General features: G+C 38.4%; 1 protein-coding gene across 2 annotated transcripts in view; it reads right to left on the reverse strand.

Moving 5' to 3' along the window:
- Window positions 1-7763: 7763 nt before the first annotated feature.
- The window catches only part of LOC140727933 (histone-lysine N-methyltransferase SETDB2-like), a 107937-nt gene continuing 95459 nt past the window's right edge, over window positions 7764-20241 (reverse strand). For both annotated transcript variants that reach the window (XM_073045922.1, XM_073045923.1), the window contains 3 exons: window positions 12807-13084; window positions 11355-11443; window positions 7764-11095 (listed from right to left, as the gene is read on the reverse strand). In XM_073045922.1, coding sequence (XP_072902023.1) covers window positions 10978-11095; window positions 11355-11443; window positions 12807-13084 — 485 coding nt within the window. In that variant the 3' untranslated portion in view covers window positions 7764-10977. The remainder of the gene's footprint in view (window positions 11096-11354; window positions 11444-12806; window positions 13085-20241) is intronic.

Consider the following 20241-nt stretch of genomic DNA (forward strand, 5'->3'; position numbering starts at 1 on the left):
GTGTTCCCTCATCCTACCCTTTCTGAAGTCCACAATCAGCTCTTTGGTCTTACTAACGTTGAGTGCAAGACTGTTGCTGTGACACCACCTAGGTAGTTGGTATATCTTACTTCTGTACACCCTCTTGTCACCATGAGATTCTGCCAATGATGGTTGTATCATCAGCAACCATTTGAGTTATGGCTAGCCATAGGAGAGACTACAGCAGTCTGAGGTGCGCCAGTGTTGATGGTCAGCAAGGTGGAGATATTATTACCAATCTGCACAGATTGCGGTGTTCTGATTAGTAAGTCAAGGATCCAGTTGTTGTTGGAGATAGAGGTCCACATTCTTTGTGTACAAAATCTCATTCCATATAACTTGTGATATATGGAGTCTTATCAAGATTTAAATATAACATCGCGTCATCTATGATAACATAAAAAAAAAGTTTTCACATCCTTAACTAATTGTTTTGTTGCCTTTAGTTGAGCCAAGTCCCTGTTGTGCTACTCCAGCTTTCTCCCAAAGTATAATAATTAAATTTTCCTCCAGTTAACGTCATTGATCAAACAGATGACCCATCTACGTTCAAGAAGCTGGTGTCCTTTCACTGCCATTCTATGTGATTACTGGCAACTATACTGATATTTTCCTCTTCACATTGCAGACAAAGGTAAGCACATAATATTGCACATCATTATTGAATATAATGCAGGGCATGAGTTGGGAAAAGGAAAAGCTACAACTCCCTTTAAAGTAACATCCCAATCTTTCACTTTGAGATCTACACATTTATTCTCCCACTGATAAAATAACAATCACATACCCTTTGTTTGATTGAGACTTAGCGTGCTGGGCACTGAAGGCCTATGCTAATCAACTGGCTGTAGAGTTTACTGATATCATCAACCTCTAGTCTCAGCAATCTAAGGTATCCACCTACTTCAAATCATACCAGTGCCGAAGAACAACTTGGCAACCTGCCTCAATGACCGTTGCCCAGTAGAACATACTGTGATGAAGAACTTTGAGAGGTTGGTCATGAGACATAGATGCAGAATTAAGCCATTCAGCTCCTCACATCTGCATCATTCCATTGTAGCTGATTTATTATCCCTTGCAACCCCATTCTCCTGCCTCCTCCCTGTAACATTTGACACCCTGGCTAATCAAGAATCAATCAACCTCCACTTTAAATATACTCAATGTCTTGTCCTCTATTCTAAGGCTTTGTCCTCTCTGTCTTAGACTTCTCCACTATAGGACAATCCTCTCAACATCTACTTGATCTAGACCTTTCAATATTAGATAGGTTTCAATAAGATGCCCCTCATTCTTCTAACACCAGTGAGTTCAGGCCCAGAGCCATCAAACGCTCCTCATACATTAAACCCTTTCATTCTCACGAATCTCCTCGGGACCTTCTCCAATTGCAGCACATTTGTTTCTTAAAGGAACCCAAAACTGCTCACAATACTCCCATGAGTGGTCTGACTAGTAACTCATAAAGCCTCAGCATCACATCCTTGCTTTTATATTCTAGTCATTTCAAAATGAATTCAAGTTTTAAGGCTCAAAAGAAAGGATAATGAAGGGTCTCAGCCCAAAACGTCAACTGATTACTTTTCCATAGATGCTACCTGGCCTGTGAAGTTCCTCCAGCATATTGGGTGTGTTGCATAGGTTTAAGATGGCACTGCTGAACCACAGCAATGACTTGCTGACAGCAAAAACAAGTATTAATTACATAATTATTCACACTTTTTCTCAAAAATAATCACTGCAAACAATAGCCTGTAACTTCCCTTTCAGTGGTGAACTTTTGAACCGCCTGTGTAATCTGACATCTTTGTGGTGTGAACTGAAGTTTCAAGGATGCAGGCAGTTGCAGTGAGGTGTGTACAGGCCAGATCAAGGTGAGTCTGAGAATGGGGAACAAGCTAATGCTTGGTTGCAGGAGTGACTCGGATTTGATTCGAAACGGCAGAGCTGAGGTGAGACAGCAGGGCTCGCATCTGAGAGCGAGGAACAAGCCGAGGTTTGACTGATAGAAGCACCAGGCCCTGGGCCCCAAGAGCTTACCGAAGCAGCAGGGCCCGGGTCCAAGAACAAGGAATGACCTGCTATTTGCCTGATTTAAGCATGGGCCAGATTAAAAAGTTCAGGGTGCTAGGGCCAGAGGAGAAGAATAAGCTGGTGTTCAGCTTGCTGCTCCACAAGTTTTACCATTTCTTACTAGCCCATTCTCCCCATCTGTCTAAGTCCGTCTGCAAACTCCCTACTTCAACACTACCTGCCCCTCCACCTATCTTCATATTGTCCACAAAGCCATCAATTCCATCATCAAAATCATTGACATAGAACATGAAAATATTGTCTGGTTGGAATCCAGCAGCCAACCAGAAAAGACATCCATTAGTTCCACTTTTTGCCTCCTGCCAATCAGCCAGTGCTCTATCTATGCTAGCATGTTTCCTGTATTACCATCAGCTCTTATCTTGTTTATCAGTCTCACGTGCGGTACCTTGTCAAAGGTCTTCTGAAAATCCAAGTAAATAACATCCACCGCCTGTCAGTCCTGCTTGTTATTTCCTCAAAAAATTCCAACAGATTCGTCAAGCAAGATTTCCCCTTAAGGAAACTGTGCCAACCTTGGCCTATTTTGTTATGTACCTCAAAGTACTTAGAAACCTCAGCCTAAATATAATGGACTCCAATGATCTTCCCAGCCACCAAAGTCAGCCTAACTGGCCTATAATTTCCTTTCTTCTGCTGCCTTCCTTCTTAAAGAATGGAGTAACATTTGCAATTGTCCAATCCTCAGGAATAATTCTAAAATCTCGTGATTCCTAAAAGATCATTACTAATACTTCCACAATTTCTTCAGCTGCATCTTTCAGAAACCTGGGATGTAGTCCATTTGGTCTAGGTGAGTTATCTACGTTCAGAACTTCCAAATTCCAAGTCAGCTTCTCCTTAGTAATGGCCACTACACTCACTTCTGTCCCGACACCCTTGAATTTCTGACGTACTGCTAACGTCTTCCACAGTGAAGACTGATGCAAATTATTCAATTTGTCCACTATTTATTTCACCCCTTTACTATCTTTCCAGCATTCTGATATGCATTCTCACCTTTTACTCCTGAAAATATTTTTGCTATCCTGTGTTATTGGCTAGCTTACCTTCATTTTTCCCCTCATTACTTTAATTGCCTTCTTTTGGGTTTGTAAAAGCTTCCCAATCATCTAACTTCCCATTAATTTTTGCCCTATTATATGCTCTCTCTTTTGCTTTTATGTTGACTTTGACTTCCCTTGCCAGTCACGGTTGTGTCATTATGTCTTTATAATACTTTTTTTTCCTTTGAGATGTACCTATCCTTGCTTTCTGAATTGCTCCCAGAAACTCCAGCTTTTGGTGCTCTGCGGTCTTTTCTCCCTTGTCCCCTTCCAATCAACTTTGACAAGCTGCTCTCTCATGCCTCTGTAACTCCCTTTACTCCACTGTAATACTAATACTTTTGACTTTAGCTTCTCCCTCTCGAACTGCAGGGTGAACTATCATATTATGATCATTGCCTCCGAAGGGTCCTTTACCTTGAGCCCTGTCAAATCTAGTTTATTATATGACACCCAATCCAGAATAGCCTTTCCTCCAGTGGGCTCAACCAGAAACTGCTCTAAAAAGCCATCTTGTAGGCATTCTACAAATTCCCTCTTGGGATCATCCAGCACCAACCCGCTTTTCTCAAATTACCTGCCCTATGATTATCGTAACATTGCCCTTTTTACGTCTTGTGTATCTTCCATTGTAATCTGTCGTGAAGCATATCAACCCCTGCTTGAGGAGCGACTTGGATCCATTCCAATTTGCCTAAGATACATTCTTTAGGATGCTCTTCATTGACTACAGCTCAGTATTCAATACTATCATTCCCAAAACTAATCACTAAGCTATCATTAATCTCCAACACAGATTGGCAACATCTCCTCCACAATATCTATAAGCACATGTGCATCAAAAAGCAGTGTGCTTGTTCCCCTGCTTTACTTGTTTTATACCTCTGACTGCAAGGGTATGTACAGCTCCAATGCCATACCCAAGTTTGCTGAAGACATCACTGCTGTTGGCCGAATCAAAGGTGGTAATGAACTGACATATAGGAGGGAGAATGAAAATCTGGTTAAAGGTGCCACAACAAAACTTCTTGTGTGGCAAAAGTTTCACAACATTTCACTCAATGCCAGCAAAGCCAAAGAACTGATTATTGACAATAGGAGAAAGAAGCTGGAGGTCAATGAGCCAAATTTCATGAGGAGATTGGAGGTGGAGAATATCAGTAACTTTAAATTCCTTGGGGTTACCTTATCAGAGGGTCTGTCCTAGGACCAACACGTAATTAAGTGCGATCACAAAGAATGCAAGACAGCACCATAATTTTCTTGAATGCAGAGCAAAGAGTATCCTGACTGGTTGCATCACAGCTTGGTACGAAAACATATAACAAAGTATATATCGAAGTACACAACTCTGAAATTCTTTTCTAGCCATGAAACCAAGAAAGAAAGGAATGGCAGCACAATCATCCTCCCTGCTCAGAAAAATGAACAAAAAAAGGAACAGGCACAACGAACACCAAATCCCCTTCCCCTGCACACAAAAAAAGCCTGAGAAAGATTGGGTGAAAAACACAGAATATAAAAAAACTACAACTCTGCAGAAAAGTCTGTAGTCCATGTCCAAAATGCAGAAAAACCTGGGAAACATTCACCAGGCAGTTGCAGGCTTTTCCCTCTCCATAGCAGAGCAATCAAAAGGCAGTCTCCCCTCTCCATAGCAGAGCAATCCCACCAGCAATCAAAAGGCAGTCTCCCCTCTCCATAGCAGAGTGATCCCACCAGCAATCAAAAGGCAGTCTCCCCTCTCCGGCAGCAGAGTGATCCTACCAGTGATCAAAAGACAGTCTCCCCTCTCCGGCAGCAGAGTGAGCCCACCAGTGATCAAAAGGCAGTCTCCCCTCTCCATAACAGAATGATCCCACCAGCAATCAAAAGGCAGTCTCCCCTCTCTGGCAGCAGAGCAATCCCCCAGTGATAAAAAGGCAGGGGGCTGGAACTCATCTACCGCATTCGCCTTGATGTTTCAATCTCACTCGTCACTTTAATTCATGAACAACAGAAGCTCGCAGCCTTCAGTTCATGTATGTTGCCTCTACCTCTCAGAATCCTCTTGGAGGCTGCAGAGCGCTGGAACAACCAAATCAACTTCAAACTGCAAATCACAGGCTCCGACAGTTCCAGAGTTACCTTGAAGATAAACAACAAACGTAAAAGACATACAAAGTGAAATATATGGTTTCGTGATCTATCCAGAAAATGTTGACAGGCGCTATCTTGAAATGCCTGCAAGAGAATAAATCTCAAGGTAGTATATGGTGACACATACATACTTCGATAATAAATTTACTTTGAACACTGCCACTGACCCTTGGGTAATCTCACAACTTCATAATGCAAGTCTAGAAGATGCAGTTAGTGAGCAGATGTCACAATGAGGAACTAAACGCCAGTGTCCACAGTCACATTGCTGCAGCACAGTCATCATGAAGTGAATGTGAACAATTGTGCCAAGCTTATGTTGTCAGGTGAAATGCAGATTTATGTTCTGATAACAGTATGTTACATACATAAAGACCATTAATCAGACAACGCCGGAGATCTGAAATTTAAAAAACTAGTCCTGTAAACACTTAACAGATCCTTGTGCAACCGGGCTTGGGACCGCCCATGGCTGAAGATGTGAAAATTGAATGATTCATTCACATAAGTTGTAGACCTTAGGAAGGGACTCTGAAATGATGCTTCCATTGAATCATCTACCCTGAGAAAATGCATGTTTTTGCCAAAACCAACATCCCTACCATTAAGGCAATAACTCTCTTTAGCAGCTCCAATAGTATAGTCACTGTGAACACGTATCTGACTTACCTTTAACCCTTCAAATAAGCTTTACAATCCTAAATCAATCATAGCCAGAGAACTTATGACAGTCAAGGCAAATACAACAAAGACTTACAGAAGGCGTATATCTCAACATGCAGTGTTAACATGAGCTACATTGTACTGGCCACAAAATGATTTCAGTGGAGTTAAAATGTCTATCAGTCTGTTTGAAAGAAAACTTTTTGCTCTAAAAAAAGAAAGAGCAGAAAGGGATACAATTCACAGCTAAAAATGTCTGCAATTTGTGCAGATGGATCTCTGATTGCACAAGGTTAAACAATTCAACTGAATTTGTTTACATTCTCACACAAATGTCTGAAACAAAGGACAGTCAAAATTAAGATGAAAGTTGACAAATAAAAATGTATAAAATAATAATTATGGAAATGGTGCAGAAAGGGATATAAAATGGAGACAGAAGTTAGTCCAATGACTGCAAAACTCTTTGCTCATACAGTATTTTACTTCTCTCCAGTTTACTGAATAATTTAGTAGAAGAGGCAGATAATAAGAAATAGTAAAATTAGTAACAATACGTCATGTCAGAGTTTCTGGAATATTGTTGTGACCACACTTTGCATTCAGGTTCTCTGAAAAACAACTCAGAAGTTGCAATTAACAAGTTAGGAAAATAATTTATGCATTTCACATATTCAGAACACCTCAAGGCTATTTACCATTATAGAAATCCTTTGTTTATAAAGCACCAAGCTTTGTAACTTTAAGAAAGGTTTAGTAAAGTGTAACATTTGTATGAAGTTTAAATCTATAAATTTTGTACATCCACACTGCAACATAAGTTTTTAAAAATTATACTCATTTTACAAACAAGCACTTAATTTAATTCTGGAAATAAGAAAAAGCAATTGCATTAATCAAATGTAAAATAAAATTCAGTACACAACCTTTTAACATTTAAGAGTTAACACTACATTATGCATAATAAACAAAATACAGTTATCTGATTTAATAAAACAACTTTCCAATTCATTCAGTTAATCAAAATACATGACTGAGATTTGCCTTTACTTTTAAATTTACATCTATACATATTTTAAATTGATATGCTTTGCATTAATCAATTACAATCAAAAATGAGGCATCAAGACTCACACGAACACAATCATCTTTTGCAATATCTGCTATTTCAAGACTGGATTTTTTATTGATATTTTCTTTGGGTTTGAAGCTGGTAGCTCAAAACCAAAGTGATACAGCACTAGGGAATCAGTTAATCTGGATTGGGTGTTGTGCAATGAACGGGGATTGATTAGGGGGCTTAAGGTGCAGGAGCCCTTCAGGACCAGAGATCACAATGATTGGATTCACCCTGCAATTTGAGAAGAAGCTAAAGTCAGGTGTATCAGTTTAAAGTAGAGTAAAGGGAATTACAGAGGCACGAAAGAGGATCAGGCCAAAATTAACTAGAAGGGAACACTGGCAGGGATGATGGCAGAGTAGCAATGGCTGAAGCTCCTGAGAGAAATTTAGGAGGCACAGGATACATCTCAAGGAAGAAGTATTCTAAAAGCAAGATGACATGACCATGGGCTGCCAAGAGAAGTCAAAGCCAACATAAAACCCAAGACAGTATATATTATAGAGCAAAAATTACTGGGGTTAGAGGATTGGGAAGCTGTTAAAAAGAAACAGAAGGCAAATACAAAAGTCATAAAGAAGGAAAAGATGGAATACGAAGGTAAGCTAGCTAATAATATTAGAGGATAGAAAAGTTTTTTCAGATACAAAGTGTAAAAAAAGAGGTGAGAGTAGATATTGGATCACTGGAAAATAATGCTGGAGAGGTAGTAATGGGGGATATGAAAATGGCGGACTTACTGAGTAAGTATTTTGCGCCAGTCTTCACTGTGGAAGACACTAGTAGTATGCCAGAAATTCCAGCACGTCGGGGGCAGAAGTGTGTGAAGTTGCCATTACTAGGGAGGAGGTGCTTTGGAAACTGAAAGGTCTGAAGGTACTGTAAGATAAGTCACCTGGACCGGATAGACTCCACCCCAGGATTCTGAAAGAAGCCGCAGAAGAGATTATAGAGGCATTACCAATGATCTTTCAAGAATCAATGGATTCTGGCATGTTTCCGGAGGACTTGAAAACCACAGATGTCACTCCACTCTTCAAGAATGGAGAGAGGCAGAAAGAAGGAAATTATAAGCCAGTTAGTCATACCCTTGTTGTGGTTGGGAAGATGTTAGAGTCTATTGTTAAGGATGAGGTTTGGAGTACTTGGAGGCACATGATAAAATAGGCTGTAGTCTTTCCTTAAGGGAAAACCTTGCCTGATAAATCTGTTGGAATTCCTTGAAGAAATAACCGGCAGGGTAGACAAAGGAGAACCAGTGGATGATATACACTTGGATTTTCAGAAGGCCTCTGACAAATTGCCACACATGAGACTGCTTAGCAAGTTAAGACACACAGATTAGGCAAATGGACAAAGAACTGGCAGTTGGAATACAGTGTCAGGAAGTGTGTGGTCATGCACTTCGGTAGAAGAAATAAAACTGTAGACTATTTTCAAAATGGAGAGAAAATTCAAAAATTTGAATGAACTTGGGGGGGTCCTTGTGCAGGATTCCCTAAAGGTTAATTTGCAGGCTGAGTCAGAGGTGAGGGAGGCAAATGCAATGTCAGCATTCATTTCCACTGGACTAGAATATAAAAGCAAGGACGTAAAGTTGAGGCTTTGTAAGTGTAACCCTTAGGCTTGTCCAGCTTGCATTCGTCTAGGGGAAACAGCTTTCGGCCCCACCAAACTGGGTATCACGTTTGTGTGGATGCTGTGTAATGTACCCCCAGTTACAAACCCACAACACAAAATGTCAGACAGTACACCATATGTAAATAAATGATTGAACCTTATGAATCTTAATCTGAATATAGGGTTAGTAATGAAGACAAACAAAAAAAAGAGAAAAAGGGCCCAAGTCAAGTCAAAGTCACGTATACCTTTGAGGGGACATTGCTCAGCAGGCCAGGCAGTATCAATGGAGAGGAATAAACAGTCAACACTTCAGGGCCAGACCCTTCAACAAGATGATCAAAATTATATTGATTCATTCCTTAGATATAGCAGTGCTGACAAATATAGCATTCCTTTCCACTGGCTAGCTCCATTGAATGTTGGAGCTCACTCAGTAGTCATTCTTCCACCATCGGTCTCCTCCGAACGTCGTCGACCTTCGGACCCTCAGATCCCAGTCCATACCGTCCGGTGGTCTACCAGCTTCTCCACACGAGTCTTCCCTCTTCATCTCTCCTTAACAAAGACTGCAAAAAAAGCTCCTTCCAGATTCACAAGACAGAGCAACAATCTCTGATTGACTAACATGCATACCACAGTCCTGTTATCTCCAGCCATAACCCAAACATTGCTACTTCAGAGAAACCGCTACCTCAGCAGTGAACATTACAGAGAAGCCATTACATAAGTCACTAGTGAGGACTCACTTGGAGCAGTGTGAGGTGTTTTGTTACCCTTATTTAAGAAAGGATGTGCTGACATTGGAGAGGGTTAAAATTCACAAAATTGATTCTGGGATTGAAAGGCTTAGCATATGAGGAGCGTTTGATTGCTCTGGGCCTTTACACACTGGAATTCAGAAGAATGAGAGGGGATCTCATTGAAAGCTATTGAATGTTGAAAAGGGTGTTTCCTATGGTGAGGGGAAGACCAGAGGACACAGCCTGGGAAGAGAGGGATGTCCATTTATAATGGGATGAGGAGGAATTTCTTTAGCCAAAGAGCAGTGAATCTGTGTAATTCATATATCTGTGGAGGCCAAGTCATGGGCTATATTTAAGGCAGAGGTTAATAGATTCTTGATTAGACAGAGTATGAAGGGATGTGGAGAGAAGGCAGGACAGTGGGGCTGAAAACCATGATGAAAACGTGGAGCAGATTTGATGGGTCAAATAGCCTAATTCTGCTCCTATATCTTATGGTCCTACAGCAAAGTGAAACTTGCTTTCACAGCTTTCCTGCACTCAAATGGGACAAGACCCACAAACCAGCAAAACAACTGTATAAGAGGATTCATGGTGGATGGTTGATCCCACGTTTGCCTGGAAAACCTGCAACCTCCATCAATGGTGCATTACGGCCTTATAAACAGATTATACAATCGACTTAAGTTGAATGTGCTGAAGGCACTCTATTTTTTCTGACTTCTATTTAAATTGGGAAAGAGAAACAGACAGAAACTCTTTAGTGCATTACCCTCTCCACTGAAGTTGCCTGACCTGTTGAGAATTTCCAGCATTTTCTTTTTTTATTTCAGATTATCAGCATCGGTAGCCTTTTCTATTTTCATTTACATTTGATTTAACATTAATAATTTTAATAACAACTTCATTTGTCCATCTTCTCTTGTCCTCTTCCTAGTTCTGATCCCATAAATAAGAAACATGCATACACTTTACCAAAAGGGTTAGGCTTTTTTTTGTAAATCAGTGATTGGCACTGTGTTATTAGACTGTGGTGTAAGGATTAGATAGTTCTTACCCCAGGACCTATCCCTCCCCCATCTCCAAGCAGTTTATTTTATCATCAAATGAATAACACTCAGGAATGACAAAACAACCTTCAACAATTTAAATCGGGTAACATCTCAAAACAAAAATCAAAACTGAAGCCTACTGTGTAACATTGAGTACAATTACCTTGCAATTCTTTAGTCTCTCACAGAAAATCCATCTTTCAGTGCACAGGCTTGAAAGTTACAAAAGTCTTTATCATAATCACAAGATCAATTTAACTTCCACATTCAAATTCAAAAATAAAGCCCTGGTGCAGGACAATACAGAAGTACAATTAATTGTCCAACTAAAGTTTAAGAAAATGGTGAGGTCTGCAGAATTCTGACGTACGAGATTATTCTGGTTCCAGTGAACGTAGATACCTTTTGCTCAAAAACTTAAGAGAATTATATCTTCATTTCCCAACTCCATAAAAATGAGCTGGATGATGGCATCACACTATAATATTTCTGCATTTGATAGATCCACAAAAACATGGAATTTCTTCTTCCGGTGTGGTTCCTACCAAATAATTGTAGTCCCATGTCAATTCGGATCCTGCTTTAACATACCTAACAAAAACAGGCACAAACAATAACATCCCTCAATTAAGTAACAGATTAAGAAAGCATTCAAACAATTGCAATCAACAGATGTTTCATGCAAGGATCAAACAGTTAAATAAGGTATAAAATTCAATCATATTATCCTTTTTAAGTCCAGGGTAATAAATGAACCCATATGCCAGCTGTTTTCTGAAATTCTTATTAAAATCTGTCATTGGTACATTTAACAAATACACATTGTGTTTGTCTATTATGATCCACTTACCTATTAGTAAAAAATGCCACCCAAGGGAAATTCTTGTCGTGAGTATCTACAAAAACACTTTGCACCATGAGATTTGGATCACAGCTATGCTGTAACAAGTACACAATGAATACATGATCAGAATACACAAACCAGGACAAGTTGGAGACATATTCTATAATAGTGACAGCAGGGTGGAAACTGGCTTCAAAAGTATCAAAAACAAGTTCAGTACATGAACAGGAACCGAGACCATTACAGTGAATGAAAAAGGAGAGTTCCCAGTGGGACTGAAACAAGGACAGTTCTAGCCTCATAAAGAGTTTCAGACTTAGCTTGGACCTATGTAGGATCCCAAAGCTACATCTTTGATTTGAAGAAACTTAAATGTGAGAATGAGTTCAGTGAAGTACAAGAGAATAGTGGTGGAGGGAGACTGGTTGAACCCTCAGAAGCAGTGCTGGGCTTTCAGATCATCCTTGTGTGATGTGATAAAGGAAGTACAGCAAGTTATCTGCACAAATTAAATCACTGAGCTACAAAAGTTTGCTGGGTATAAGATTATGTACAGTAGAATATCCAATCTTGATTCCATCATTTTATAACTAAAATGGCATACTTGATTAAATGGAATGGGATAAATTCATGAACACTATGAACGATGAGACTGAAGCAGCCATAAACAGCTTTTCCTGCATCTACAACTCAAAGCCAGTTGTGACAAGAGTTGTCCACATTTTTAACCCTAAACTCTGCAGTAAATCAGTATCTGAAAATACTCCACTGCCAAATATACATTTACTGTGACTCAATTTTTTAAAAAGAATCCATTTACTGAGAATAGAATTAGGCATCATGGCCAGTTTTAAGGGCAATAGCAACAAGACTGAAAGGTTTTAGGAAAGTGAGATAGATCAGGTAAGCTCGATATTTTGCTGAAGTTGCAATAAACCAGAGGATGTTGAACTCCAATTTCTTTTGAGCACAGATGCTCAGTAAGAACTTGGAAACATGAAATTATAGTATCATATGCGCAGAATTTGGAAGCAGCAAATAAACAGCACATCACTCCACTGTCACCATCCAACTGCCTGATTGATAGCAACACTGGCCTCAGTCCATTACAGATAGTTCCTTTGTCCTGCCCACCTCCTCCCAACCTTCTCCAGAATTTGAAGCTTATTTTTTCCTCATCTTCAGCTATACACATTAACTGCTTCTCTTTTCACAGAACCTGTCTGACTTAAGAGTGCTAACAACATTTTGTTTTTTGTGTTAGATTTCCAGCTTCTGCTGTGTTTTTCTTTATTTTGAGCAATTAAACAAGATGGTTTCATTCATAGCTCATTCCCTTTAACTCTTTAGTCATAATAATCATCACCCACTTTTGTAACAATGGGAAATGCATAAAATAGCATGTCTACTTCTGGGATGTTTTACAGATTTTACTTTCTGTAATTATTGGTTACTTACATTAAGAAAACGCCCAATGTTTCCTTCTTCTGTGGCATCCAGGAAATAACAATCTCCTTGATCATCACCTTTACAAAACAGGTGTAATTTTGACATCTGTTCATTGTGACTGTTATCTGGAATCGATTCTTTTTGTGTATTTGCATTTTCATTGTTTGTATTATTTTCTTGTTTATCTATTTCCTGTTGAGTTAACAATGCACGCTCAAAAATATTTTGACTCAGAGGGGTAGAAGGGTTTCTTCCACAACCAATGCTGCTCCTTTTACCTGAGGCTCCTAAAAAGATAGAAATTTCTACAGTTATTAAATAAGGCATATTTGTAATGCTATTCTTAAGCCAAACAAACTATCAATTTAGTTGCAATCATGGCTGTGCCTTGGTCAACTTCAATACTTGCTCGGTAGTTAACCAAAATCAAAAGTGTTCCACTGTACTTCAAAAGGGTGCAGAGAAATGAGGTTGTCTCAATGCAATACTGAACTTCATCGTCACAATTACTGCATGGTGATAGTGATATAAACCAACCTGTGTTGGTTCCCAAAGTAGAAGATCCAAGTCTAGCCTCAGTCATGTTAGTTCAGTGTTAGAATGACATGGAAGTCTCCACCTTTCATGTCTTTTCTACCCTTAATGCTTCTCTCATATAGTGCTCAATGAGTCACACTGACTGAAACTTTGTGGTAGAATGCTGACCACGTTTGTAGACTGAAATGAAATTTGAATCTAGATCAATGATCCCCCAAGAGTACTTCCTTCCCCATGTGTACCACTGTCACCATAATGGTGGGAGGGAGCATTCATATGTTGCTGCTAATGGACAAGTTTCAATGCAAGTCTGGATGTTAGATGATAGAGATCTGATTTTGTGAGTAAGGCTTTTGCCATAGAATAACAAAGGAATTCTAATATATCATCCAGATATTTATGAGAAAGATTTTATAAGGGTTATTGGATTCAGAGCTCTCTGTCATACCAGAATTTTATATCAACACAGAGTGATCCACCCTGTTCATTATTTGCAACATTTTTTTTAGGGTAGCTGAGAATTAACCACATTATTATGGGTGTGCAGACAGAGGTAATAGTGAAAGATTTCTTTCTTTAAAAAGGCATTAGTGAAATGGTTGTAAAAATGTCAACTGGTTTCAAGGACACCATTATGGATGTTAGCCCTGCTAAGTCAAGTTTTAATTTTAAAATTAACTATATTAAAATTCACCAAGGATATGTCAGAATTTTAACTTGCAAATGAGTCCACTAATATAAGCACTATGACATCATCTGCCTTGCATATCAAAAACAAGTTGGAGAATGGGTGCTAGGGGAAGAAACCATGCAACACTGAATGGCTTGGTTCCAGCAAGCTTGGCATGCAAAGTGCTTCATATTGGTCCTCTGATTACTGTTAAAGATAACAGTAATAGAAGAGGCTGTTTGCTTCAGTTTTTAAAACCAAAACTGTGGTTTATGTCACACAAAATCAGAATGTAGTTTCACTATCACTGACATGAAACTGGAAGCATATAGAGTAGATAGTAAATAATCTTTTGAGCTGGTACATGCACCCTTAGCCTTGAGAATACGCTTCCTGTGTCCTGAGAGACTAAAACAGAGACAGCAAGCAAAGAACCTGCAAAAATATTTGGAATTAAATAACTACAGTAGATGAAAACTAGGGGATGTATGGAATTGAAGGCAGCCGCAGAAATGTTTGCAGTGGCATCATAACTATACGTAAAAGTGACTGAAATTACATCAGATCAGTTAAAGGCAGGGAAACACCAGTATACAAATCAGTATGGCACTGGTGATTAATAGTGGAATAGTGGTTCAGTAATACCACTGTGATAAAAGATCATTAATCTAAAATATTATTTCCCTCTCTTATGGATGCTACCAGACTTGTTTTGAATTTCCAGCATCTTCTGTTTTTATATATTGGAATTGATAAATATTATTTCTTCTTGCTGTACCTTGCAAACTGAGGGTAGTGCTGGTAATGAATGGGCTTCAAGCCAAACCAACCTTTGTCCACTGCTGTTACAGCAGACCTTAAGAAATTCATTCACATACACAACTGATTTTGTTAAGTTTAGGAGTATGGTTATATTGCAGTTATATAACTCATTGGTGAGGCCACACTTGGAGGATTGTATACAGTTCTGGTCACTCTGTTATAAGAAAGATATTGCCAATCTGACAGAGTGCATTAGAGATTTATGAGGACTCTATGTGGACTAGAAAGCCTGAGTTATAGGGAAAGTTTGGCCATGCTGTTGGAGAATGAGGGGTGACCTCATAGAAATTTATGTAAACATGAGAGTTATAGATTAGGTGAACTCTCCCCCAAGGTTAGGGAGTCCAGAATTAGAGGGCACAAATACAAGAGAAGAGAAATTCAAAAGAGATATGAGAGGTAATTTCTTTGCAGTGGACAGTGAGTAGTTGAAATGGGCTGTTGGAGGAAGTGATTGAAAAAGGTACCAGTGCAGCATTTAAGAGACATTTTAAGAGGTACATGGAGGGAGGGGGCTTGGAGGGTTATGGGCAAATGCAGGCAACTGGGATCAACAAAAAGCATTCTACGGTTTCTGTGCTGATTTAATCTGTCTTATATAACTGACATACAGTGGCATGCAAAAGTTTGGCACCCCTGGTCAAAATTTCTGTTACTGTGAATAGTTAAGTCAGTAGAAGATGAACTGATCTCCAAAAGTCATAAAGTTAAAGATGAAACATTTAAGATTAGTGTATTATTTTTGTTTTGTTCAATTTTAGAGTTAAAAAAGGAAAGGGGCACCATGCAAAAGTTTGGGCACCCCAAGAGACTTGAGCTCTCAGATAACTTTTACCGAGGTCTCAGCTTGTTAGGGCTATGGCTTGTTCACAATCATCATTAGGAAAGGCCAGGTGATGCAAATTTCAAAGCTTTATAAATACTCTGACCCCTCAAACCTTGTCCCAACAATCAGCAGCCATGGATCCTCTAAGCAGCTGCCTAGCACTCTGAAAATTAAATTAATTGATGCCCACAAAGCAGGAGAAGGCTATAAGAAGATAGCAAAGCGTTTTCAGGTAGCCGTTTCCTCAGTTCATATTGTAATTAAGAAATGGCAGTTAACAGGAACGGTGGAGGTCAAGTTGAGGTCTGGAAGACCAAGAAAACTGTCCAAGAGAACTGCTCATAGGATTGCTAGAAAGGCAAATCAAAACCCCCATTTGACTGCAAAAGGCCTTCAGGAAGATTTAGCAGACTCTGGAGTGGTGGTGCACTGTTCTACTGCGCAGCGACACCTGCACAAATATGACCTTCATGGAAGAGTCATCAGAAGCAAACCTTTCCTGCGTCCTCACCACAAAATTCAGCATCAGCAGTTTGCAAAGGAACATCTAAACAAGCCTGATGCATTTTGGAAACAAGTCCTGTGGACTGATGAAGTTAAAATAGAACTTTTTGGGTGCAATGAGCAAAGGTATGTTTGGAGAAAAAAGGGTGCAGAATTTCATGAAAAGAACACCTCTCCAACTGTTAAGCATGGGGGTGGATCGATCATGCTTTGGGCTTGTGTTGCAGCCAGTGGCACAGGGAACATTTCATTGGTAGAGGGAAGAATGAATTCAATTAAATCCCAGCAAATTCTGGAAGCAAACATCACATCATTTGTTAAAAAAAGCTAAAGATGAAAAGATGATGCCTTCTACAACAGGATAATGATCCTAAACACACCTCAAAATCCACAATGGACTACTTCAAGAGGCGCAAGCTGAAGGTTTTGCCATGGCTCTCAGAGTCCCCCAACCTAAGTATCATCAAAAATCTGTGGATAGACCTCAAAAGAACAGTGCATGCAAGACGGCCCAAGAATGCCTTTTGCAAGGAAGAATGGGTGAAAATCCCCCAAACAAAAGTTGAAAGACTCTTAGCTTGCTACAGAAAGTGTTTACAAGCTGTGATACTTGCCAAAGGAGGTGTTACTGACCATGCAGGGTGCCCAAACTTTTGCTTCGGGCCCTTTTTGTTATTTTGAAACTGTAAAAGATGGAAATAAAAAAAGTAATCTTGCTTAAAATATTAAAGAAATGTGTTATCGTTAACTTTATGCCTTTTGGAAATCAGCTCAACTTTTACTCGCTTAGCTACTCACAGTAACAGAAATTTTGACCAGGGGTGCCCAAACTTTTGCATGCCACTGTACATACTGCAGCCCACTCATTTGAATAGGGTCACTGACTTTCATTAAGAAAGTAGTTCAAAAGAAGCATATAAATTAATTTGGACCCGAGTAGCTGGAGGTGCTGTCATCTAGATATCTAGATTAGAACAATAAAAATGATCAAATATTTATTTTTTAAAAATCTGTTTAACGTATGTGCTCACAAATAAATTAATTGTTTACCATGTTTTTGAAGTATGGACTGGGTACATGAAAAATTTGATTTATTCTCTTCAGTTCCTACCAATTCCATAGTCCCTCACTTCATCACTTTCCTGAGCTTAGTCAATCTCAATCATATTCCTTTGTGACTCTCAGCTAAGTGTCAAGGGATACCAACTTCCATTTCCAAAACACTATACATTCATTTTTTCACTACTAAAACCCACCTCCATATCTTCATTAACATGGCACTTCCCTTTTCAATATTCTCCAACAGAGCTTTCCATCTAACTTGAGATCCATAAACTTGAGGCCAACCAAAAATCCTAATACCCAAAATCACAACTTACTCAAGTAGACAGGTTCTTGCTCTGGCAACTCATTTTCAAATCCTTTCACATCCTCAGTGGTCCTCACCTCTAACACATGAATTCTAACACAGAATTCAATCCTTATTTTATTACAATTACATTGGGCCTTAATGAGAATGGACCTGTGCATACAAATTTGGTCTCATGGTCTAAAAAAACATATAAACAGTGGATTACACTGTTTAATGAGACACAGTTAATTGAGACACATCAAGACCAATCAGTTAGCTGAAGTTTCATGGAAATTATTACAAGGGTATAAAAATGACAAACTACTGTTTAATAGAGTAACAAATTATGTACTTAAATGAAGTACAGAACAAATTAGAACACTACCAAAACTACTCCAGTACCATAAAATTGTGTATTAGTTCCTAATAGTTATCAGCTGAGGAATTCATTCAGTTCTTTTGATTGACTATAAATGAACAAAATCAGTGCAGACACCTAGAGCAGATAGATAGTGGACTGGCTTCAAACAATGCTATAGACGATTGCATCCTCCAAATCTTAATTGTAACATTCAAGTTGATTGTTAATACCTTCAAATTCTTCATAGTTCCTAACTTGTTTAAGTAGTGAAATTGTTTTATTTTCATTCCCGGCGGTTTCTGGCATCTCTAAGCCTGAACCACAGTAAGCAAAACAGTTCTAAATTGTCTTACTGTTTTTTACTCAACAACTGTCAGTGATAAAAATCACTGCTTTTTGAACAAAAACAGCAAGTGACACTTTTTAAAAACTGTTCTAAGCACAATGTCGTGTCTAATGGCCACACGATGTGCACCCAACTGTTGCTAGTTAGAAAATGTTCACCAGCAGTCGCCTAAGCATCATGGTATCCCAAAGAAATGAAGGGAATCCCGGCTATTTTCTCGATTTGTTTTTGTTAAGAGTGGCCCTAAATAAACAGGTGCCTCAATTAACCGATGGCCCAATTAACTGGAATCGACTCCATTTGCTTTAAAAGGAATGTAGCAAAGATTCATAACAGTGGTTCTAGAGGTGGTGGGTTAACCATAAAGGAGAAATTAGCAGCATAAGATAAACATAAACTAATAATAGATTATACACAGTTATACACAAGTAGCTGTTCCTGAACCAGGTGGTGTGGGGCTTCCGTACCTCCTGCCTGTAGGAGTTATGAGAAGACGTCGTGGCCTGGATGGTAGGAATCTTTGACGATAGATGTTGCCTTCTTAAGGCAACACTTTTTTTAAAAAACTTTTTTTTATTGTTTTCAAATAGTTACAGAATAATTGTGTATGAAAAAAAATGTGTTACCCAGCCCCCCTCCCCTTAACCCCTCCCCCTAACATCCCTATTAAAAAAATAAGAAAGAAAGAAAAAAAAAGGAATGCCTGGATATTGGAAGATCCCCACATGCTCCATGGAGTTCGTAATAACTTTAGTATATATATTTATTTCTTTCCCCAAGTAACCAATTATTTCATCTTCGGAGCACCTATATATTTAATCCTGTCTTTTGTAAATAAGGGCGCCAAATTTTCAAAAATGTTTCATATTTATCTCTTAAATTATAAGTAATTTTTTCAAGTGGAATACAACCATAAATTTCGTTCTTCCAACGATCTATACTTAGATATGTATCCGATTTCCAAGTCACTGCAATAGCTTTTTTGGCTACTGCCAATGCAATTTTTATAAATTCTTTCTGATATTTATTCAATTTGGATATTGGTTTTATCCCTTCAATATCACCTAGTAAAAGTAATATTGGGTTGTGTGGAAGTTGTATTCCAATAATTTGTTCCAGTAAAACTCTTAAATTTGGCCAAAAAGGGTTTTAGAACAAGACCAAGTAGAATGTAAAAAAGTACCAATTTCTTGGTTACATCGGAAACACTGATCAGATAAATTTGGGTTTAATTTATTTATTTTTTGTGGTGTAATATACAGTTGATGTAAAAAATTGTATTGCACTAATCTTAATCGAACGTTTATTGTATTTGTCATACTCTCAAGACATAGTCTTGACCAGTTTTTTTTCTTCAATTTTGATATTCAAATCACTTTCCCATTTTTGTCTTGACTTATGGACTCCTTGTTTAATTGCCTGTTTTTGAATCAAATTATACATACAAGAGATAAATTTTTTAATCTTTCCTTTTTGAATTAAAGTTTCTATTTCATTGGGTTTCGGTAATAACATTGTTTGACCTAACTTTTCTCTTAAATAAGCCCTTAGTTGAAAGTAACAAAAAAGAGTGTTGTTTGATACTTTATATTTATTCTTTAATTGATCGAATGACATTAATATACCTCCATCAAAACAATCTCCTATATATCTAATCCCTTTTTGAAACCAATTATATAAAAGTTGCTTATCCATTGTAAAAGGAATAAGTCTATTTTGAATTAAAGATCTCTTTGCTAATAAGGATTTCTTTGTCTCATCGTCAACATTTATCTTATTCCATAAATCAATCAAATGTTTTAATATAGGAGATTCTTTCTTTTCCCGTATCCATTTAGATTCCCATTTATATATAAAGTCTTCTGGTATGTTTTCTCCTATTTTATCTAGTTCTATTCTGATCCATGCCGGTTTATCTTTCTCAAAAAAAGATGCAATAAATCTAAGTTGATTTGCTTTATAATAATTCTTAAAATTTGGAAGTTGTAACCCTCCTAGCTCAAATTTCCATGTCAATTTTTCCAACG

The sequence above is a fragment of the Hemitrygon akajei genome, chromosome 5, assembly GCF_048418815.1.
Source record: "Hemitrygon akajei chromosome 5, sHemAka1.3, whole genome shotgun sequence".
Classification (NCBI taxonomy): Eukaryota; Metazoa; Chordata; class Chondrichthyes; order Myliobatiformes; family Dasyatidae; genus Hemitrygon; species Hemitrygon akajei.